This window comes from Scardinius erythrophthalmus, assembly GCF_964197995.2.
Source record: "Scardinius erythrophthalmus genome assembly, chromosome: 8".
Lineage (NCBI taxonomy): Eukaryota > Metazoa > Chordata > Actinopteri > Cypriniformes > Leuciscidae > Scardinius > Scardinius erythrophthalmus.
In genome coordinates this window covers 15,182,829-15,204,750 of record NC_138228.1, presented here as the reverse complement: position 1 = coordinate 15,204,750, position 21,922 = coordinate 15,182,829, and the positions used below count along the sequence as shown (strand labels likewise).

Below are 21,922 nucleotides of genomic sequence, written 5' to 3'. Positions count from 1 at the left end.
TTTCCGCGTCATGTTTAGTGTGAAAAATGTAAAGTCGATGTCCATACAATAACAGACCGGCGTACATCTCATAAATTATTCATTCAAGAACATGCAAATTTACTGCAACAATGGAGCCGTGAACTTGACATACTTTTGAAAATCCAGCCTTCAGTTGATCCTGAGCGCTCACTGGCATAGTTGTAAACATGACGGTGTTCTTATTCCATGACGGGTTTCACAACTAATGCATTTAAAGTGATGCGTTATAAAATAATGCTCACCTTGTGCAGGACATGCAATAAGTCAGGAGAGGTGTCGTGTTTTGCCAGAGAAGTCAAAAAATGTAAAAAGAATTGCTGAAATTTAAAGCTAATTGGTAGCATACCAAGAATACAGACTAGGCTACTTTTCTATAGTACTATAATGTTATTTAGTGTTAAAATATTGTATTTGGGTTAGGTTGCTTAGGTTTTATTGTGAATTTATGTAATTTTTTCGTGTTTTGTATTTAGACTAATATTTATATATTTACTTTAAAATTCTAATATATTACATTTTAAGAATTTTTTATTTGATTTATTTTTTTATGTCATTCACCATCGTTTTGAGGCTCTCTTTTTTTTTTAAGTATCGGTTCAGGCACCATTATCGAGAAAAAAAACAAAAACAATACCCAACCCTAGTAATTATTGAAAATAACATCATGCAATAAATGATGAAAAGTACAGTCAGCAAAGTTCTGCTAACTACTTCACTCTAAGAGCAAATTAAGCTGCATTGATGCTTCTGTTAATCAACTGGCCATTGTTCTTTTTTACTCCATACATTTTTCAACATCATTAAATCTTTATGGAGGATGAGCATTCTACCAGAAACTTACAAACACACCTTCCCTACCTAATCAAATGAGATCAGTCACTTGGAGAGGATGTGTCATTTATAGCTAGCAGCAAATTGTTTTCTAATAAAGAATGATTTATGAGAGTATGAAACAACTTTATGACAAAATGATAAACCGAATTGAGTGAATTCTGTCATTCTGATCAGTTAATTACTGAAATGGCCACCTGTTTCCTTTAAAACACAAAAGTGCTATCCTGCTGTATCATTTCAATTGAGCAAAACGCAATAAATTAAAAGGGAACAAAAAGATCCAGTGTTTTCTCAGTTATGCTGTGCCCGATAGTTGAGACTTTAAACCACAGTTACAGCCGGTACAGAAGTCTTTTCAGAGACCTCTCAGAAAAAAAGACTGGCCAAAGGCTTAAAAAGACTATCATAGGCAGTGAGCGGTTATTATCGACATAGAATAACAATGTTGGGGGTCAAAGTTTCCAAAGAGACCAAGATGAAAAATATTCACAAATCTTTTCAAGCGTACAGGCAATGAGATGCAAATTTCTTCCACTGTGTGAAAATGTTTTCAAGACTCATGATTATGTGGGTGTCAAGTAGTGCAGAGGTCACGTTCCAAACTAACTTGAGTGTGAGCTCATTCGTGGGTTTGTGTTGCCATATTAGCTTATGAAACGATCCACCTCAAGCTGCTCTTTCTTGGCACTCGTCAGGTCGTGTCTGTAATCCAAGCAAAATCATATTTTATGCACACCTGGTTGCTTTTAAAAGTCAAATACGAGCAATTGCAGCATCTGTTTGGAGGAAGAGAGTGTTTTCAATCAATTAATTCTACAGTTAAATATGTGGCATCTGTCTTATTTGCAGTAAACCTATATGATCAATTGTTTGTGGGTTAAAGAAAACCCCTGGATACGGATTCAAAGTAATGGACAACAAATTGTTAAATGAGATCTCACTATATGCTCTCACTATATCTGCTTTAGATGCTGCGGTCGACCTCGGGCTCCTCTAGAGAGAGTAGCAGCTGAAAAACACATACAATTCCATCATTTGTGAAAAGCAGAGCTATTCAAAACCATTATGGTGCTTTATGCAGGGCTTTATTGATTGAGCATAATTTCGATTTAGAGTGAAATGACAAGACGGCGGGATGCCTATGCATTGATTAGGTATGTGCAAGGTCAGAAAAAAAAAACAGCTCAGAAAATTTTGCAGAATTTAGATTTTCAACGTTTTTTAGTGCCGCTGCACTCTATTCAAGCACAATTCACTGCATATGCAAACATTCAGCTTTTAATTAAAATATAGAATAATTTGAGACATCTGGAAGATTCAGCCTTGGGACTTCCTGAGAGTCATTTTGATTGACGTGAGCTTTAAAGTGGGGAAGATTAAGCAAGACGGCAGCTTACCATCTAATAGAATTATCCCACTTATAATAATCATGAAAGTAGAGCGATGATTCATGCCAGGTCATTTTTAACCTCCCAGATCACGTTCGATTTAACTTCATTCCCAACGCACCCTGATCAGGAGGTGAAATATAACATGGAGGGTTTATAAGACTAAACAATATGACCACAATAATGATTTGGCCATTCATATAGTCTTCATTACTCAAGGCTGACACCACGGTGTCTGGCGTTCACAGTGTGGTTGGAGAGGGCCCATATCCACGCTGAGCTTGGAGTCTATTCTCATTCTGACAGTGACAACAACCCACTCCAGAATGCACACAGAATGGTCCTTATCAAAAAGCTGTGCAAAAACCTGTCTACTGAATGCATGATGCCCCAGGGAGTCAAAACAGACTGCCGTGGGTTGAATCTGAGATTTTTTTTTATGTGAAAAATAAAGGATCCAAACACAAAAATCGTATCCAGGCCTTTGAGGTTTTGGTAGGAATGCAATCACAGCTACAGTAATAGATCTAATTGAGATTTTTGCTCAAGGGACACAGAGTGAAGATTCTGATAACGACAGCATGAGCCTTCTGGGTGACCTTATGGTGGAGAAGATGCTGGAGGTTCTTATATTATTACCCTGCAGCAGAAACCCAACAGAAAATTCCCCCTTGACTGAATGGAAGGCTTTACACAACCGTTTTGGGTCATTTGAGACCATCACAAAATCAGGGGCAATTCAGAATTGAACTGAGAACGCTTTTTTAAATTTAGATTCAATTCTTGAATTTGATTTGTGGTAGCTTCAATTCAATTTGAATGTGAAAAAGTGGAATTAAAATGAAAAATAAAATAAAAATGAAAAATAAATCTAAGAAATTTGCAACTTAATTTTAACTAGAAAAACATATGAACTTTAACTCTGAAATGCATGAATGTCAATCATTATTACATATTTGGGTCTTTAGTGTTCCAAATCTATATCTAACATAGTTGGATCTCTACATGCTGTGATAATATAAAACTCTCCTGATATGAGAGTAACAATTACAAAATAATAAAATAAATTATATTTTGTTACATTTTGGAGCTCGGAAGGGTTCAGTTAGAGCAGATGTTTTATACCATCATCCCTGTCCTCATCAGAGCTCATTTCCCAGTACATTCAGCATCTGGCTATTCACAATCTCAAACAGATTCTCAAAACTATCATTTTCAACATCTTCAAAATCAATATTTTGATCACTGACAGCTTCTTCAACAGATCCACCATTAAATGACAGTGACTCTAATATTTGATTGCGTTCAGTACTTGCTTTGCAGTAAATCGCTGAGCCATTTCAAGTTTTGCTGATGATACTTCCTATTCTTTTGTTTTCTGCCTGCGATAACCATGACTGAAACGTCACTTCATCATTGAGTATCAGACATTGCCACCTTGTGGGATAAAGGTGAATTGCAATTACTCAGTGATAAAAAATTCAATTGTTGTTGCGAAGAAAAAAAAAATTACACACCTCTGCTCGTTAGCAACCCTATACGATGTTTACAAAAAAATAATTATTTTATAATTTAATATATTTTTTCTTGCTATATTGTTTATAATGAATTAATTGAGAAATACTAAGAAGGTTGATGTCTAACTTTAAAAAAAATGAATGAGGAGGAGGAGGGTAGCGAATGATATCCTGGGTAACCTAAGACCTGAGATATGCATTTAAAAGTTAATTGTTGGCTTCACAAGACATGTTTGAAAAAAAATAATTTTTTTTTATATATATATGTATTTTTTTTAAAGCCTTGAAGTTTTAATGTTTACAGACATACAACAAATAGAAAAACGATAAAAATTAGAATGAGAGATTGAACAATAAAATGATCAATTGAAAGATAGACCCATATAATGATAGATAAATGATACAATGATAGATAAAATGCGATAAAAGATAGATAGACAGACCTGGCATTTCAATTTAAACTCCAAGTTAACTTCCTGTTAGGTGTGGACAATTTAATTCAAATTCATATTAATATTCATCAATTAAAAAGGGAGAACTTTTCATTGTGAATTTCTCACAACCCTGTCAAAAATGCAGTTCTCCAGTTGCTGATGCCCTATTAAGTATCCACTTTCCTGTTAATTAAACAGCACAACAGTAACCAAGACAAGCTCTGGTGTCATATCCCAGCACCAGGTGAAAAGTGCAAGCTGGGAGAGTCAGGAACGATCTGACATGTTGGCATCGATTTCCTGCATAATTTGCTTGCAGGTGACAGGGAAAGTGCTGACAGGGGCATGCTACTCTTGCAATCTGCATTCATTTACAGGTTAGGTGAAGATTAGCATTGATTCATCTGCCATGGGTTGAGCTGGCGGTGGGATGGTGAAAGTTTCCCCACTCAGGAATGATCTATGAAAGACTAAATCAAGAACGACTTTGAAGGAACCATTTCAAACCACTTCATAGTCACATGGCATAATGATGATAGTTTCAGCTACCTCCAAAACCAACATGCAGAAATTTACCCAACAGCTTGTGAGATGTGATATTACCCCACAGTAAAATGGAGTACGGTCAGTTAATTTCAATAAATTGCAAATGAATGCATACAAAGATATTAAAAAGCCTCATTCTGAGCAGCGGGCTGCAGCTTTGCCTTTCATTTCAACTGGTTTGTGGTCCTCAGAGGTGCTATGATGTCATTATCAGAAAATGCTTCTTGATGAGCCATGACATCTTCCATATGACTTTGTCTTTGCTGCTAAAATCATCTTGTTCAAATGGAGGGCTGCTTCCCAGGCTTTTTTTTCAGGAAAAAAAGTAGGCTAAATTAATATTAGATTCAAAGTGCAATGCTGCACATTTAATCCTGCTATTTTTAGAATTTCATAAAAGTCAATAAGTGTGCTCTCCTTCCGACACACATTTGGTGCTCCGCAGAGCTTTCCATGTGTCCTGAATGAGCATCCATGAGGTAACTGCACTGACACTGAAGGAGTATTATGATGGTGTCTGATTTTTATCAAATAAAAAGATATGCCAAAAGTGTCATTATAATGAGATGCTATATTGTCCTCCATACACAGACTATAATATAGCAAATATATTAAAGGGTTAGTTCACCCAAAAATTTAAATTCTGTCATTAATTACTCACCCTCATGTTGTTCCAAACCCGTAAGACCTTCGTTCATCTTCGGAACACAAATGAAGATATTTTTGATGAAATCTGAGAGCTTTCTGACCCCTCCATAGACAGCAACGCAACAACCACTTTCACACCCCAGAAAGGTAGTAAAGACATAGTTAAAATAGTACATGTGACTGCAGTGGTTCAACCTTAATGTTATGAAGCGACGAAAATACTTTTTTGAGTGCAAAAAACAAACAAAAATAAGTACAGATTGAAGAATTTCTTCTCTTCTGTGTCAGTCTCCTACACTGTTTATGTTGTAACCACAGTGCAGCGTTTCCGTAGCCTAGAAATCTAGACGCACCCTAGCGGCAGCAAAATGTATTTCGCAGCCAGGGTAGTCTAGACACTCTCAAACCTTCTAGCTACAAAAACCCAAATTGGGTCAGGCCAATCACGTCGTGTATAGAGTAGGCGGGGCGGGCTTAACATATGATGACAGAGTTGCGACGGTTACCTGGCTGCCACTTGAAAACAAAGAATGACGGCTGCTGATGGAGAACAACGGTCTGTCGAATCGGCTTTGGCCGCGACTCTGGAGGACTTGGAGTTAAGTTTTTCTTTGAGAAAAGAGCAAAGAACGGCACTTAAGTCATTCTTAAAAAAAGGAAGATGTGTTCGTCGGTTTGCCGGCCAGATATATGGCAAAAGTTGAATCTAGGGGTGGGCGATATGGCAAAAATATCATATCACGATTTTTTTCAGGAAAATCACGATTAACGATTTTATCACGATTCTTTTTATGTTGGTTGTACTATTTTGTGATTGAGCATTACAGCCAATCTAATGTCCATATTCTAAAAACAAAGCCTTAGGTAACAAAATAAAAAAATAGCGGACAGGGGCAAAGATAAAAATATTTGTCATTATTTTCTTTGTTATTAAATATTAAGATTAAATATACACATTACACATACACAACTTAATATACAAATTAAATAGGCTAAACAGTGCTTTATGTTTTCAGCTACAGGTGTAGGCTATTTAACAGTAGCATTGCAGAAAGTAAATGATCAAATATGAAAATAAAACAAAACAGACTTCATTGTATAAATTATACATTGATACTTATTAAAGCTACTATTAAAATTATCAGTCAAGAGCAGTGAGTGATTTTCTCTTTGCATTTTGTTGTTTTATTGACATTAAAGGGATAGTTCTCCTAAAAATTCAAATTATCATAATTTACTCTCTCAAGTTGTTTTAAACTCGAATTAGTTTCTTTCTTCTGTTGAAAATAAAAGTTATTTTTGAAGAATGTGGGTAACCAAACAGTTGATGAACCCCAGTGACTTCCATAGTATATTTTTCTTCCATGGAAGTCAATGAGGACCAGCTACTGTTTGAATAGCCACATTCTTAAAAATATTGATATTAGAAAAATATTAGAAAATATTAGAAGGAAATGAATACAGGTTTGGAACAACATTAGAGTGCGTAAATGATGAGATATTTTTTATTTATGGGTGAACTATCCCTTTAAAGACAAACGGCAGCGTGTTTACTATTAGCCTACTACTGTCTCTTTAAGAGTTGCGCGCGACGCGTCTAATATACACGCATTTGACAAGCAGATTTTCTCTCAATTTTCTCAAGTTTGCTTTCACTTTAGACATAACCGACTTTGTTTATGTAAACCTTGTGTGTATTTAACAGTATAAGCACAATTAGACTCGAAGGATAACTTAGTCCAGTATCCAGGCGCTGGTAGGCAGGCTTTTAGTGCATTTGAGCTTCACATGTACGCGCTGAGGAACGCATACGTTAGAACAGCGCATCAGCACGCGAATTAAATGTTTAACCGACAAGGCATTAAAGCACATGCAAATTATGAACTTTTGTGAACTGCAGTCTCCCGTTCCGCTGCGTCAACATTTTATGTGAATATACGTCGCGTTGTTTAGTATGTTGGGACAGAGGCGCCAGAACAGATATAGGCTAAAATGCACGATTCTACGATATTTCTTCAAAAGCAGATCGTGGAGACATTTTAATCGTCCACGATCAAAAATCGTCATATCGCACACCCCTAGTTGAATCTATCAACTAGCTCCGTGTAGGGAAAACGCTCTGGTTGGTTGAAGCGCTGTCCTATTGCGTGCAGAGGGAATTTGAAAGACAGCCGTTTATCCCGCCCCTCGGATTGAGCCGTGACTATGGTGAGTTTCCAGACCTAACATCTTGATGTAGGTCTGGCTTGCCAGGCTAGCGTTTCCGGGTTCTACATCAGAACGCAGACGCTGTTCACGTGAGCACCACGACAGTTGCGTGTGATGCTGATGCAGGAGTTGGCCAATACAAAGACGGCGTTCTGATATCTTCATGTGTTTCGAAGATGAACAAAGGTCTTGGAACGACATGAGGGTGGGTAATTAATGACAGAATTTTTATTTTGGGGTGAACTAACCCTTTAAAGAGATCATTTGCACTTGCCTGACACATTTCACACATTACAAACAGGCATAACAAAAAAATCTCACATTCTTCACCCTTTGGGAGATAATGATTGTATTTTAGGGCTGCCGATTCATTTAGGCATTAATCAATTACACAAAATGCTGATGAACTGACTTGCAACCAAAATCTTGGTGTTGCATGCTCTACCAATTGAGAAACAGAAACACCTAAATACAATAAAGACAAAAAGTGATATGGAAGTCATTATTGTTTGTTTAATTTCAACGTCATTTAACAAATGCCTATCATGGCACACATGCCACAGAATGATTCAATGCATTTTTTTTTTTTTTTTTTTTACACATTTCATTTTGTTTATTATCATTATACGCCTATATGTATTTTTACATGTTTAAAAAAAAAAAAATAATGAGTTCAATGGAAAGCCCAGTCTTTGAAACTTGCAGATGGATACATAACATGACAAAATACCCAACAGAAGCCAGTGCCAAATTGTTATATCAGCTACAGATAAGTGTTAAATTCAACAAATCAGAGAGGACAACAAGAATAACCGATTCTTGCATAATTAATATTCATGAGCCAAGCCCCACCCATCACCCATTTGTTTCTGTTTTTCAAATAACATGATGCTTATGGTACAAGACACTGACAAAACAGTAAGTCCCATTCAGCACTTACTTAGTTCCTGCATTACATGACACTTCAGCAGGATTACAACAGCTAATAAAAAGCTGAAAGAAAGTGCTGAATGCCCTAGGCTATATTTCTAAAAACACAATTCATCAAGGTCTTAAAAAAGAACAGTTAAGATTTTGACAGAGAGGTCTGTGTTTCTATGGTTGCCTTCGATATGCCCTGTACAGCTCTTTGATTTATTTTTGTACAGGTAAAGTTATTTCCTCATAGGGGTAGACAGGAAAGAGGAAAAAAACGACAAATTAATCAACTGAAATGTCTCTCAAGGTGTTATGGAGATATGAGAACATACATTGCCCTTGGGTTAGGGTGACTTTATTTTTAATTGGGCCATGAGCCACTATGAATCAGAGGCAGAAGTGAAAGGGCATAATCTGACCCGTTCTGCTTCTGAGAATTGGCTCAAACTCTTAAAATGAAGGCCACAATGCCTACAGCCTCAAGTCCCCTACTGAACAGGTTCTTTATCAGATCACTACCTCTGGGCTTCAGGCCAAGTGGATGGTTAAGCAATGCATGTATCTCTGGAAGTAAAAAAAAAAAAAAAAAAACACAAATAAGGTACAAATAAATAGAAAACTAGACCATTAACAGTCACAATAGCTTTAATTCTAATGTAGTTAAGTAATGTAAGGTTGTGCAGAACTAATTCTATATAAAGATTCTTAACCACTTCACAATGTCATGCCCCCTGTAAAGAAAAACATTTCCAACTGATCCAACCAGATCCCAGAGCTAATGAACCCTTCCAGGAGACACAGGAGGCAATACGGTACAGGAAATCGAAGGTCTAGATAGAATTTCCCCCAGATACACAGAAAACTAAGCAGCTAAGTAAATTATGTTAAGGAAAGAATGTGGTAAACAAGTATATCAGATGCTCAAATTGGGACTAATTACAAATCTGTCGCATCCAATTCGCATTAAATTCGCAGTGCAGACAAATACCAAAAGAAATAAGCAAACAGTTCTAAGTGAAAAGGACAATACTGTGGTGACGATCGACAAAAGTGGTTTATTATTTGTTCAGACGGTGAACTCCTTGTCGTGGTAGTTGCCACAATACAATCGTCTTTGTGTAGAACTCATTTGCTGTTTTTTTCTTCACAAAGTGTGTAAACATTGCAGTTTGTTAGCAGTGTTAAGTTTCATGTTTAACCCAGAAAATTAGCAAATTGGAGCTTAGTCTGATTTGTATTTATTTATTTATTTTTAATTTTATAACTCATTGAGAATTTTTGGTCACACTTTAGATTAAGGTCTAATTCGCACTATTAACTAATTATTGACCATGATTTTTGCCTCAATAAACTCCTAATTACTGCTTATTCATAGTTAGAATGGTTGTTGTTAAGTTTAGGTACTGTATTGGGTAGGATTAAGGGATGAGAATATGGTCATGCAGAAAAAGGCATTAATATGTGTTTTATAGTACTAATAAACAGCCAATATCCTAGTAATATGCATGCAAATAAACAACAAAGATGGATGGATGGATGGATGGATAGACATATAGAAAGATTTCTCAGAATAAAAGGTGCAAATTTACACACTTGCCAGGAGAAAGTGTTGAAGGTAAATAAAACAGACTTATGAAAGCTTGCTAAAACAAAGAAAATCCTGCTGGAAAGAGAGATTAAAGCTCTTAAATGGATTTCACGCAGAAGAGAGGAAATAAAAGAATGAATGAGATAAAGAAAAAATAGATTTGCTACCCTCGATGGAAGATCTGAGAAAACAGACATTCGCTAGTAGGGGGGGTGGAGGGTGAGTGTAACTGCCGCAGTGTAGACCTCCACTCTACTGCTCATTTGTTCGACAGCACACACCTTTTCCTTTCCAAAGTACCCTGAGACTGCCACTCACTTTGTGAGCTTTGAAGAAGCACCCACCGACACCAACATTTCAAACTCCAAAATGTCAACCTAGGTGATTAAATCGACAGACATCCTAATCTTCTGTTACCTTGGACCAAATGGGAGATAAATCCCCTGCAATCCCTGGAGTGAAACTCAGAACCTGCAAAGAGGCAGCAGCTTTGATAAGGAGCAGCACGCCTTTGGAGCAAACTGCTGAGGTGGCAGTATTGTTTGAATAAGAATATGTTTGATGTCATATGATAATTGTGGTGAAATGAGGCAGTGCATTCAGTCTTTTACAAAGGATGTTGTGGGGCATCCTGATGCAATGCTTTAGCCAGCCGTAAGACGGTAACAGGATAGGAGAAGGACAAAAAAAACAAAAAACAGCACAGAGTCACTGAAATATTCCTGTGAAATATGGTTCAGCATGATTCGAATGATATAGACAAATTACATCAGCCTACAAGAAATAAATGAGGTTGTAATGAATCTGGTGAGCTTATCTGAATCTGAGAGGTTGATGGCGTTATGGGAAGGTACATGTACTGTAGCCCAATCAAAAATAACCAATCGATATTCATTAACAATTAAATGATGTAATGAAAGCTGATGCAATTTTTTGTAAAAATACTTTATCACAGCTTAATGTTCAGAGATACCAATATAAATGGTGGGACTGAATGTTTGGGGCATGATTCTGAGGGTCCTCGGAAAAAATTATTTTAAAAACGCAATAATTTTTTTAAGCATTGGAAACACAGCATGGTGTAACAAAGCTCACCACTAAATGCTCTAATCTGTGCTGAAGCTGTCCAGCTCGAACCAAGCTAATCCACCTAAGAAAGACAAGCCAGATGGTCACAAGCAACTGCTGACGTCCTGTACAGGAGCCTGATGACACAGCTGAGGTTCATGCTTCTATTTATCTAGTGCCTTGAGTTACAACCGTAAGCTCTGTGAAGAGGCAGCAGGCGGCAGCACCTGGTTCTCTAAAGCGGATGGGGTGACAGGCTTCGGCATTCCACAGAATGGTAACCTTGCAATTCCTGGAGCACCAAAGCACGAGGAGCGTGGTCACAGGGGTGTCATAATACAGAGTCACACTCTCCTATGGAGATCACCAAGCTTCGATCGCCATCACTCTCTGAGGAATGTCGTAACTCTAAATCACACTCACACGCTGGTAACTGCACACGCATAGTTCAAGGACTTTGACTGCTACCCATGTTGGAACGACCTCATGGGACTCAATTCAGGTCGTGTGAGGAATCATTAAAAGAAAATTACCACCAGAACATCTAAATTATCTCTAAGCAGGAGCTGCATCACCAGAGGACAAGGTGATTTTCGCTGCAACTACTCATGCGCACAGACACACAAAACTAACCTATAACCCTTGTTTTTTAAAGAGCAAGATATTTCAAGATCTTTCTGACAGTGTCATATCAAAGCTCACAACCCTTGACCACTATCCCACAGCTCCAGACTGGGTTAATGCCCCGCTGAACTGCGAAAGCACCCATGGGGGTGTCACTCTGGGTTAATCTCTGGTGAAAAAAGATCACACAAGCATCATGATAAACAACTTTATTACCTACCCTTTGACACTGCCACATGTTGTTCTCCTTTCCACACACACCTTTTAGACTTATACCTCTACCAAGATCAAAACAAGTCTCAGGACTCTGGTAACGTGACTGGCTACCCGTCCTGTACTACATTTCACAATTTAGCTGGATTTTACTGAAGCTCTGTATTTAATCTCACATTTCTTTTTGTTGTCATAGACAGAGAGGTGGATAGATGAGGGAAGTATTTTATGCAGTGTCAGACTTCAGACCTCTAATAGTGCCCCAGATGTGCCCCAGATATTACTTTCTGAGAGTACGAGTGTGAGGCGAACCTTGTTAGCTTACGCGATTAACGTTTATGCATGAGTGCCTCTGCACAAAAGACTTAGCCTAATGTCCTCCACACACTCTCCCCCATCAGCTTTTAATCCACTACCTCCATCGTTCTGAGATATGCTTCACAAAAACATGCCCCTTTCAAACTGATTGACCATCCTCATAAATCAACAGTAAGCCATATAATACCAAAAATGAATAAAATGCATGAGCAAAATTAAACATAAACACCATAAATTGAGTGTTCATTGAAGCAATACAAATCTAAATGCACTTAACTGAATAAGTTGAAGACAAATCTCTCTCACTTCAGTTCCCAACAAACTTCACAGTTGTTAACAGTCCCAACAAACTTGTCACAGAGTTATAATTGAATGTGATTAAAGAGAAAACATGGACTGTTTTCTAACGATCCCTGTGTAAACATCACAGTAACTCATCAAAGCAAGTCGCAAGCTAAACCCATTCTAGGAGTGTGGCACAGTTTTCCCAGGGTGCCCCAGGAGACTCAAAGGCAGCCAGAAATAGTAGCGAGTACGTAAATGAGAGCATGGCTAGCCTGACGTAACATTGGAAAAACACATGACAGAAAAGTCCCAGTACCGGCACGGGGCACTCTGAGGAGCATGCACCATGACATCTCAATGTATATTTGTTGCCATCAGAGAACAAGTAACAGAATTCTGACCATCAAGCGGCCGTAAATTTTCAGTACCTCTCTATCTGTAAAGGAAGAACAGAGCAGAAGAAAATTCAAAGCGTGACTTACCCAGAAGATGAGGTTGAAGACAAACATCATGTATTTCAGACAGCACAGGCAGCCTCTGGCCATGTTGCACTTCTTGAACTCTAGAAGGAACACAAAGGATAGATCCAGATAAAAGACCACGTATTTGCTGCCTTTAGGAGCCTTGTACTTATTACTGCTTTTGTCGTCGCCAGCCGCCCCGCTCTGAGCAGCAGTTTGCGCACGTGGGCCAGTGGACCCGTAAAAGGCGCCGGCGGTAAAGCCTCGTCCTCCAAACGGCAGCCCGGAGGTGGAGGCTTGGGCAAAGTCTGAGTCGTGGCTGTCCACTGAGGGGCTACGGTGGATGGCGGATTCCTCGCTACTTGACTTCTCCATGCTCTGGAACGGAAGCCGCGTTCTTTATTTCATTCTCTAGCATGTCTCTTGGAATAGCCCTTGAGCAGAACCTTGAACTTGTGCTCTAGTGCTCCAAAAATACTAGTCTTTCTTTTTCACACAAAAGATCAGGATTAGGTCAATCAGACAGTGGCTTTGCAAAATCGCTTGCACCGTAGCCTTGCTGTAATATCCAGAAGCATTACTCCCACGAGCAGGTGCACGTTGAGTGTAACTGAAGTTTAAGCAGTATTCCTTCACCCTACGCCCCTCTTTACCCCTCTAAAAGAGTGTCCACCCCCAGCCCAAGCAATGTCCGGCTTGGTTCAGCTGCTGCTCGATCCCACACTCCTGCCTGCTGACCTCAGTTGATGAGTTCCCACAGCCTTCTAACTTCCACCCCCGTTCTCCTCTCAGGATTTTGCGCTCCGAGAGACTCTCTAGATCTCCCTTTATTTTTTTTATCCTTGTTTGCCTGAATCAATCACGCTGCTCTGATTTAACCACTCTCCGGCACGGCATTCTGTTCCTTGCTCCTCTTCTCCTCTCTCTGACTGTGCTCTCAATCACTGCTCTGGTGCTGATTCACGCTATTATCAGCAGCCGCATCTAGTGGGCATTCCCTCCCGACCTAGCGCAAAGCTCTCACCTCACTCTCTCTCTCTCTCTGCCTGTACTCCTCTCAGCCCCTCCCCTGCCACTCAGATCACCAATAAGGGAGCAGCTACTGGTGCTAGCCCCTCCCCAGCCAATACAGCAGCTTTAATGTGCTTATCATCCCTGTGCTTTATGCCTATACATGTTCAGTGCTGTCAACTGTGCTGACTGGCCAGGGGCGAGTCTGGGAGGGCTACGATGAATTAAAAAAAATCATGAGCTGATTGAAGAGGAGTGGGACCGGGGGAGGAGGGGGAGTGGGACCGGGGGAGGAATGGTGGGGTTGGATGGGGCAGGGAGATGAATATGAGACCAAGCACGCAGCTGCACATTTGACTATAGCAAGGGACTGTGGATATGTTCATAAAAACTGAGAGCTTTGAGTTGCAATAAGTGCAAAAATAAGGATCTGAATTTAATAATTTCATCCGTAAGTCACATTCATGGGTTAATCAAATATTACTATGTGATATTTACAGAAATGTGGCAGTGATACGAAACCTGTGTTCATATTTGGAGGTTGGTTTGTGACAGGTGTTTACTACTGTAAAACCCTTTATCCATACTCTCCCATTGCCGTTTAAGAAGCATGGATAAACTGGCAGTGGATCAGCCTCAGGAATTATGGCACCATTTTAAGCATTGACACTGGATAGTTGCTTGAACACGAAACTTGAGTACCTGATGCATTGCTGTGCACTCACACCAAACATGTGTTTTATACATACTGTAGACTGTAAATGTGCATAGTTCCAATTTCCTTTAAAAGAGTTCATAAGTCAAGAAAATAGTTAATATGGCAATTTAAGTTTTTCAATTTCAGTATCTAGCTCTTGTTAGAGAAACTAAAGTGATGTGTTGGCTCAATAACTTAATAGCAAATACTTAATTAACTGTACAGTCATTCTCTCCAATCTCTCCAATCAAACCCATTGCTCATACTTAGATTAAGGAACCATATAACCCTAAGTATCAACCTTTAAGGTGTCCCATATACTGTTTGTGCTGAAAATCTTATATCAGAGTTTTGATCTTTCAGAATAAAAAAATCAATCTCTTGTCATTCCAATTTCACCTCCTGAGGGATGGGGCAAATGAAATTCAAATTTATAAATTGAAAGTGAAAAATTCTTATAATGTGAATACTGCCCAACCCTAAATAAAAAAATATATACAAAACTTAAACCATGATATATCTTCAGACAAGCATATCATAGAAACTTGGAGGTGGACCACAAACAATGTGGTGTAAGCAAAATTTGCAAGCATGTTTTCAACAGAAAATGTAGAAATCTAGTTCATTTTACTGTCACGCCTCAGAGACTCTGGACTAAATGGTCAGCAGGCACTAATGAAGCATTTCAAGCTGCAAGTGTGAAACGGTTAATTTGGCTACTTAGATCAGCGAATCAGCCAGCTGACATCGATCGCTGTGCTTCGTCACAATACTGTCTCTAATTCACTGTACCATCTTTCCTGCAGATATCCAAAGTGCACCCTGTGTTTAGTAGCATGATTCACAGCTTTAAACATCCCCTAATATCAATGCTATCGACAGCGCTATAGAAGGTCTTGATTGAAGAATCTGGCTTTATTCAGAGCTGGAAACCCTATGTGGAAATCTCCACAATGCAGAGCCCTTCGGGTTGAAGTCATCAGTCTGCTAATGCCTGATTCAATATCGCCTGCGTCAATGCTGGCAACGTGGGTTGATGGGCATTCGTTTGGCCACCTCTCGAGACATCTACTCTTGATTCTGTCCTGTGCAGAGGGCACACGCTCAAGACCACACGCCGAACTCGATACCCACAAGGGACCGAGCTCATACTGACTGACAAAAAAAACCCCACACACACACAAGCAAGCACGAGTTCTCTTGTGGGCATGGATGCACGCACACACACATAAACATACACACACAAAAGTTGTCTTTGAAGTTTGAGAAGAACGGCGGTGACGCAGGGATTGATGGGACTGCAATTTACAGCACTGGCCTAAAGCTCCAAACATGAATTTGTATGCATGGATAACAATTACATAATAATCTCAGTTCTGAAGGTGAAAACATTTCAATTTCATTACTGTAATATGGAAACATTATATAATATTTGAATCTTACAGTATTTATACACAGTTGTATTTATTGTACTGAATTTTAAATATATACATTTTAATTTAAAAAAGGATGACTTGAAAAGGATGGACAAAAACAGGATGACTTTCATTGCTGTACAGTAATGAGATACCAAAGGTTGTTTTACTTTATAGGGAGTGAATTGTCTTTTTAGTACTGAAATAGGTGAAACATGAGAGAAGAAAACATGAAATAAATTGATTAAAAACTGATTTTCATATGACAGATCAAATTGCTAAGGTTTATTATTTGCAGTTTCGTGTGGATTATAATTTATGGAACTTCTCAAAGGAGCAACCAACCTCAGCAGTTGAAGGGAAAAAAAAAACGTAATAGTTAATTAGTTAAATGTAAGGATATATACAAGGATATGTATAAGGAAATATACAAAAAATGAATGAGAGTCCATTTAAAATACAGCTACATAATACAAAATTAGACAATATGCACTTTTACAGTAAAACAGTAAAAACTGTCAAAATATACACTAAAATATATATAAATAAAATATCATTAGAAATTTAAAGTAACCTCATAATTTTCAGGAAACAACTATAAATGGATGTTTCCAAAAGTCTTTAATTTAAATGTCTGTTTCTCGCCCCATGCCCTAATGTCCGAAAGACATTTGGGACATTATGGTATTTTTTTTTTTTAAATAAATCTGACAACCAAACCCAAGCGTATATTTAACATGATTCTTTGTTTGCATGTATCTCTGAGAACTTCAAACAACACATACAAAAATTCAAACATGCACATAGAAGGGACTTTGAGAGATCAAGAGACAAATAAAAAAAGGCTTCGGAAAAAGAAAAACTGATTTTACACTGCTGTTCCAGTATGATACAAACCTGCCAGTGTGAATCAATTGAGCCTAAATGATAAAACAGAGTGATCGCCACCTCAGTAGTTACTTTTTGACAGTTCACTCCACAAAAAACAGTCGGACGAAACAGTGAGGGTAGAAGACAGGGGAGTGCGGGGATCAACCTAACGCGGCGTTAAATGCAACATAGAATTAAGCCAAATTTAATTTAAGCCAAAACCAAAATGTATTAGGTTGTGCCCCGCTCTCCCCTACTTCTAAGACCCACTAAGTTCAAAGAGTGCCTAAGTGGATTATTGTATTGCTATAATGATTACAAAGACATAAAAAGAGATCGATGTACACGCAATAATCTTATCTTCACTAACTTAAACCTTAATTTGCTGCTTTCATAAGTTGAATGTCTTTAATTACACTGCGTTCGAGATCTGTAGCTTTACCATGACATTATCTGAGAGATTAAGCAATCTAATTTTGCTGCAACGAGGATGGAATAGTGTTTATGTCATCTGTAAAAGCTTTTGTTCAGAAACAAGCTCTAAATTGTTGAGGATAGGGCTGTTAAAGACTCCCCCAGATGATAATAGCTGAAACAAATGTATGGCACAATATATCTATAGGTCTTATACCTAGGGCATAAATGTATATCCAAATACAGACAAAATCTCAAGACATCACCTGCTGAACTTTTAAGATCAAAATGCATTACAGGAATTAATCCAGTGACTGTCATAACTGATTTACATATGACGCAGACCAATTTGATATGGTTTATTATCCACTACAGCAGATTCCGTACGAATTTAAACTTCTCAGAAGAGCGAGTGACCTTACCAGCTGAGGGAAACATTCAATTTATGGGAAGCAAACAAATAACACCTGGAGGCATAAATTAATTCAAGGTCATCACATGAACATCACATTCTGTTCAGAAAACCCATTTGAAAGCAAAGGCCAAGAGGTCAAAAATATGTTCATCCAATATGATTTTAAACAGCAATGAGTGGAGTGGTGTAATAATTACATGAATAAGGCCTTGGAAATGCAGAGCTAACTGTTCTGAGAAACAATTGCATGTGTGTTGTGTACATATGCAGGTGTGAAAACAGCCATACCCCCAATCTAGACCACACACCTCCATGAAGAGAAAAATATCTCTGAACAAACAAATGGCTGTCAGACATTTGTGCCTAATAACAGATCGTCTCCGAAAAGTCTGGCAATCGGAAGAGTAGCATCTCGGCAAAGGTTACAGTTAGAGATCCACGTCAAAAGGCTCTCTTCAAACGCAAGTGAACAGTCGACACTATCTCAAGACTTCACTTAAGTCACATGTCGATTTCATGTGATATTTGCTGATAAGCCTGGCCTTTTGTGAAGTCTGGATAATTCTTCAAAGTATAGACAGGTCGATAACAAGGTTCTCAATCATTATCTCCAGAATAAGGGAAAAAAGATGGACAAATTTGGAGGAACACATCAGGAAAAGTGGGGTTTATTATGTGATAAAGTCAATATACTCCACCGCAGGGCGTCAATCAATAAGTAAAAGAAAACACGATGTTGTTCAGACAAAGCTGGTCTGATGATGTTTAATAAATTAAACTATTTGGAGGGATAATCAAATACTAGCAAAGAAGGAAATGTCTGCTTTATTGTGCTAATATTTGATTAGCTTCAAAAAGTTTTCATATGTGAAATATCATAAATCCAGCATATACTCAAATACATAGCATATATTTTTATTTTAGCATATTTTTGTCTCCATTTAAGTCAAGAACGACTGTTTGCAATTCATTTAATTCTGTAACTTCTAGTGATTAACAGAAAAAATCATTTAGACCAAGCCTTCAGTTTTACAGATATCAGTGGTTAAGGCTCTTACAATAGAAGTACTATATGAAAATGAACATCAATGGTTTAAATAAATAAATAAACAAAAAAGCTCAAATGTGGGCCTATTACTGGAGCTGTAAAGTTGTATAAACTGTCATTTTAATGGTGAGACTACAGTTCAAGTAATTTGGAGATTACTTTAATTAAAACATTACACATTTTCTATGACATTTTTAACACATGCAAACATGCAAAAACCTATATTCTCTAGCAGCAGCAGATTCCTGCTGTGAAACTATAATAAAAGTATCGTTTCACACTGGCAGTTTTTGTCACACAATCTGAAAGAATATTTCAGATTGTCAGTATGAAATCCAGTTTACTCCAAACTCTTCAGCAGGCAGCATGACTCCGTGACCTTATGCGAACGGTGCCGGGAGACAAACGACAGGGCTGGGCCTCCTGTCAGCTCTGCGCTGACAAAGCAACAGACCACACAGGTAGGCAGGGCAAGAGAGAGAGAGAGAATGTGAATGAAAGAACAAGGGAAACAGGGACCCGGCACCTCAATCTCCAGTTTAAACAGCAAACCCACGGCCTCATCCATCAGCGTAACAGCAGATAAGCATGTAAGAGAGCGAGAGGACAGAACAACCTAAACAAAGTAGAGCAAACAAACTTCAACCCGACATTAGCATTTACAACCTCAGAGGGAACGCCTGGCCTGCAGAACGTAACTGAAGTTGACTTTGTTCAAGCACTGTATATGAATTCTCTAATAAACAAGATGAAAAAGCCTGAAGCATGTGTAGATTAATGAGAAAAGCATGGCTTCCCACTTTTTGGTCAAGAGGGACTTCTCATCCCTTCAAGTCAATGGATCAGAGCGTCAATGCATAATAGTAGTGTCTATGAACAAATTATTCACCATTATGAATAATTGCACATGAGAAAAAAGTCAAATATGCCGGGTATTCATTCATCATCACTGAGTTTAATTGATGTTCACAGAGCAGATTCTGAAAAATAACTTTTTTGATAAAAGTGCAACGACACTGATCCACAGTGAATGTTGAACAGTGTACATAAATGGGCAATTAAAACGGCTAATATAGGCTAATGTTCAGCCAACTGGTCATTATCACAAAATAAACCCTGACAGTGTTATCCAGAAAGGGTTTATTCTGAGATAATGACTGGCTAACTGTACATTATCTTGCTAATTACATGACTGCTTACCATATAAATACTGTATGGGCAAGAATTATTGATTTGAGCTGAAATTATTTTATTATGCAAGAAAGAGGTTGCAGAGTGACAAAACACTTACAACTATATTTAGAAAATTTTACAGATTGGTAGTCATGGAGTGGACAAATTGAAAAGCTCTGCATATACAACAACCCCACAGGCTGAACAAACAGCATCCCGCACTGGAGACTTAGGGGCTGTTTACACGACACAGTTTTAAACTAAAAACGCAAAACTTTTAATGGGTTCTGGCCATTTACAGGACAACAGCGTTTTGGGTGCCTGAGAATGCAAACTTTTGAGAAGGTGTTTTTAAGTGCAAGTTTTCAAAAACGCTATTCTTATCGCTTTCGTGTAAACAACAAAAAAGCGAATTTGTGAAAACGGTGTTGTCATGCACATACGTATTATGTGTTCTGTCTATAGGCGCAAAGTGTTTGTTTTTTTACTAGTGACATCGCCAGCTACTGACCTGTCATGCACAATACAATTTTTTTTTGGTCATTTTCGAGGAACCGTGTTTTTTGTACATCTTTGTCATAATTGATTTCAATGGAGTTTAATCTTAGCATGTTGCTAAGCTAATGGTGTCAAACTCTAAGACAAATATGCATTGCATGCACAAATATTGGGTAAACCCATTTAAAATAGAAAAAAAATATTTTAACAATTCTTTTAAGTATTTAATTGCAACTAACATTTCTCCCACTTCACTAAGCTTGTTGCTAAGCTTTATCGAATTACAATCAAGATGCCTACTTTTTTAATTCTCTCATTTCTCTCAGTTTGAATGATTCAACGACTCACTCAGAAAGACTTCACTTGTTTCATTACTGGATGAATCAGTGTTTTTGAACAAATCTATTAAATGATTCATTGACAAATAATTTATTTTAACAGTTACTTGTCGCCACCTACCGGTGTAACAATGTTATGATACAATTTGAATTTGAAGCATCAGGTCGCTTTCAAAAGGTGATTTAACTCTATTTTGATCGCTACCATAAACATCAGAGTTTATATCTGAACTAAAATCTTTTAACACAGTACTTCTTTGATAATTTGAATTATTGTAACACAAAAATAATGATACTGTGTGGTTAAAAAAACTGTTTGTTAAGCTGTTTAACCTATACATGACAACTGATCTCTCTTGCTCAGAGCCAATGCAGATTTGAACATTTGCTGTGATCGTACTTGTCAAAGGTTTAATAGACAGACATAGGCAAATCATTGACATTTAGCAATTAGATTGCATGGGTGTTTGAATCGAGATCGGGATCTTTTAACGATTAATTGTGCAGCTCTACTTTATGGGTTCAATGGCTTGTGACTGTGTATAGGTTATCTCTGTACCTTATCTACCCCTAAATAGTTTATATTAGTTTGTATTAGGCATAGATAAGGTACGGCTGTGTACCTATGAGGGTGCTGCGCCAGTGAGAAGCTAAATGGACATTTTTTTAAATTAGTTCTAACAGTTTAGGCAGCTCAAAAGTTTTTGGAAGAAAATAACCAACAACAGAAATAACCAAGAACATTCGATCTACTGCTTCAATAATTACTGTTAAAAAGCAGCCTAGCTCAGACATACTTCAAAAAAAGTGGATTATTATGCTTCTTGAAGTGCACAGATGATGAAATCTGATGGAAACAGCACATATTCTTTTCCAGCACACATTAATATGGGATAAGTCAAAATCTGCAATGGGACTGCCAAACTGTCAAAAAGTTAGACCTAGCGAAATGGTTAAGATGACCTTCACTCA

At 37.9% G+C, this 21,922-nt stretch overlaps 1 protein-coding gene across 1 annotated transcript in view; it reads right to left on the bottom strand.

The window, feature by feature from the left end:
- Nucleotides 1–14,056, bottom strand: part of tspan9a (tetraspanin 9a) — a 90,554-nt gene extending 76,498 nt beyond the window's left edge. The window contains exon 1 of the mRNA XM_081373239.1: nucleotides 13,093–14,056. Within this exon, the coding sequence (XP_081229365.1) occupies nucleotides 13,093–13,446 (354 nt within the window). The 5' untranslated portion in view covers nucleotides 13,447–14,056. The remainder of the gene's footprint in view (nucleotides 1–13,092) is intronic.
- Nucleotides 14,057–21,922: the final 7,866 nt, after the last annotated feature.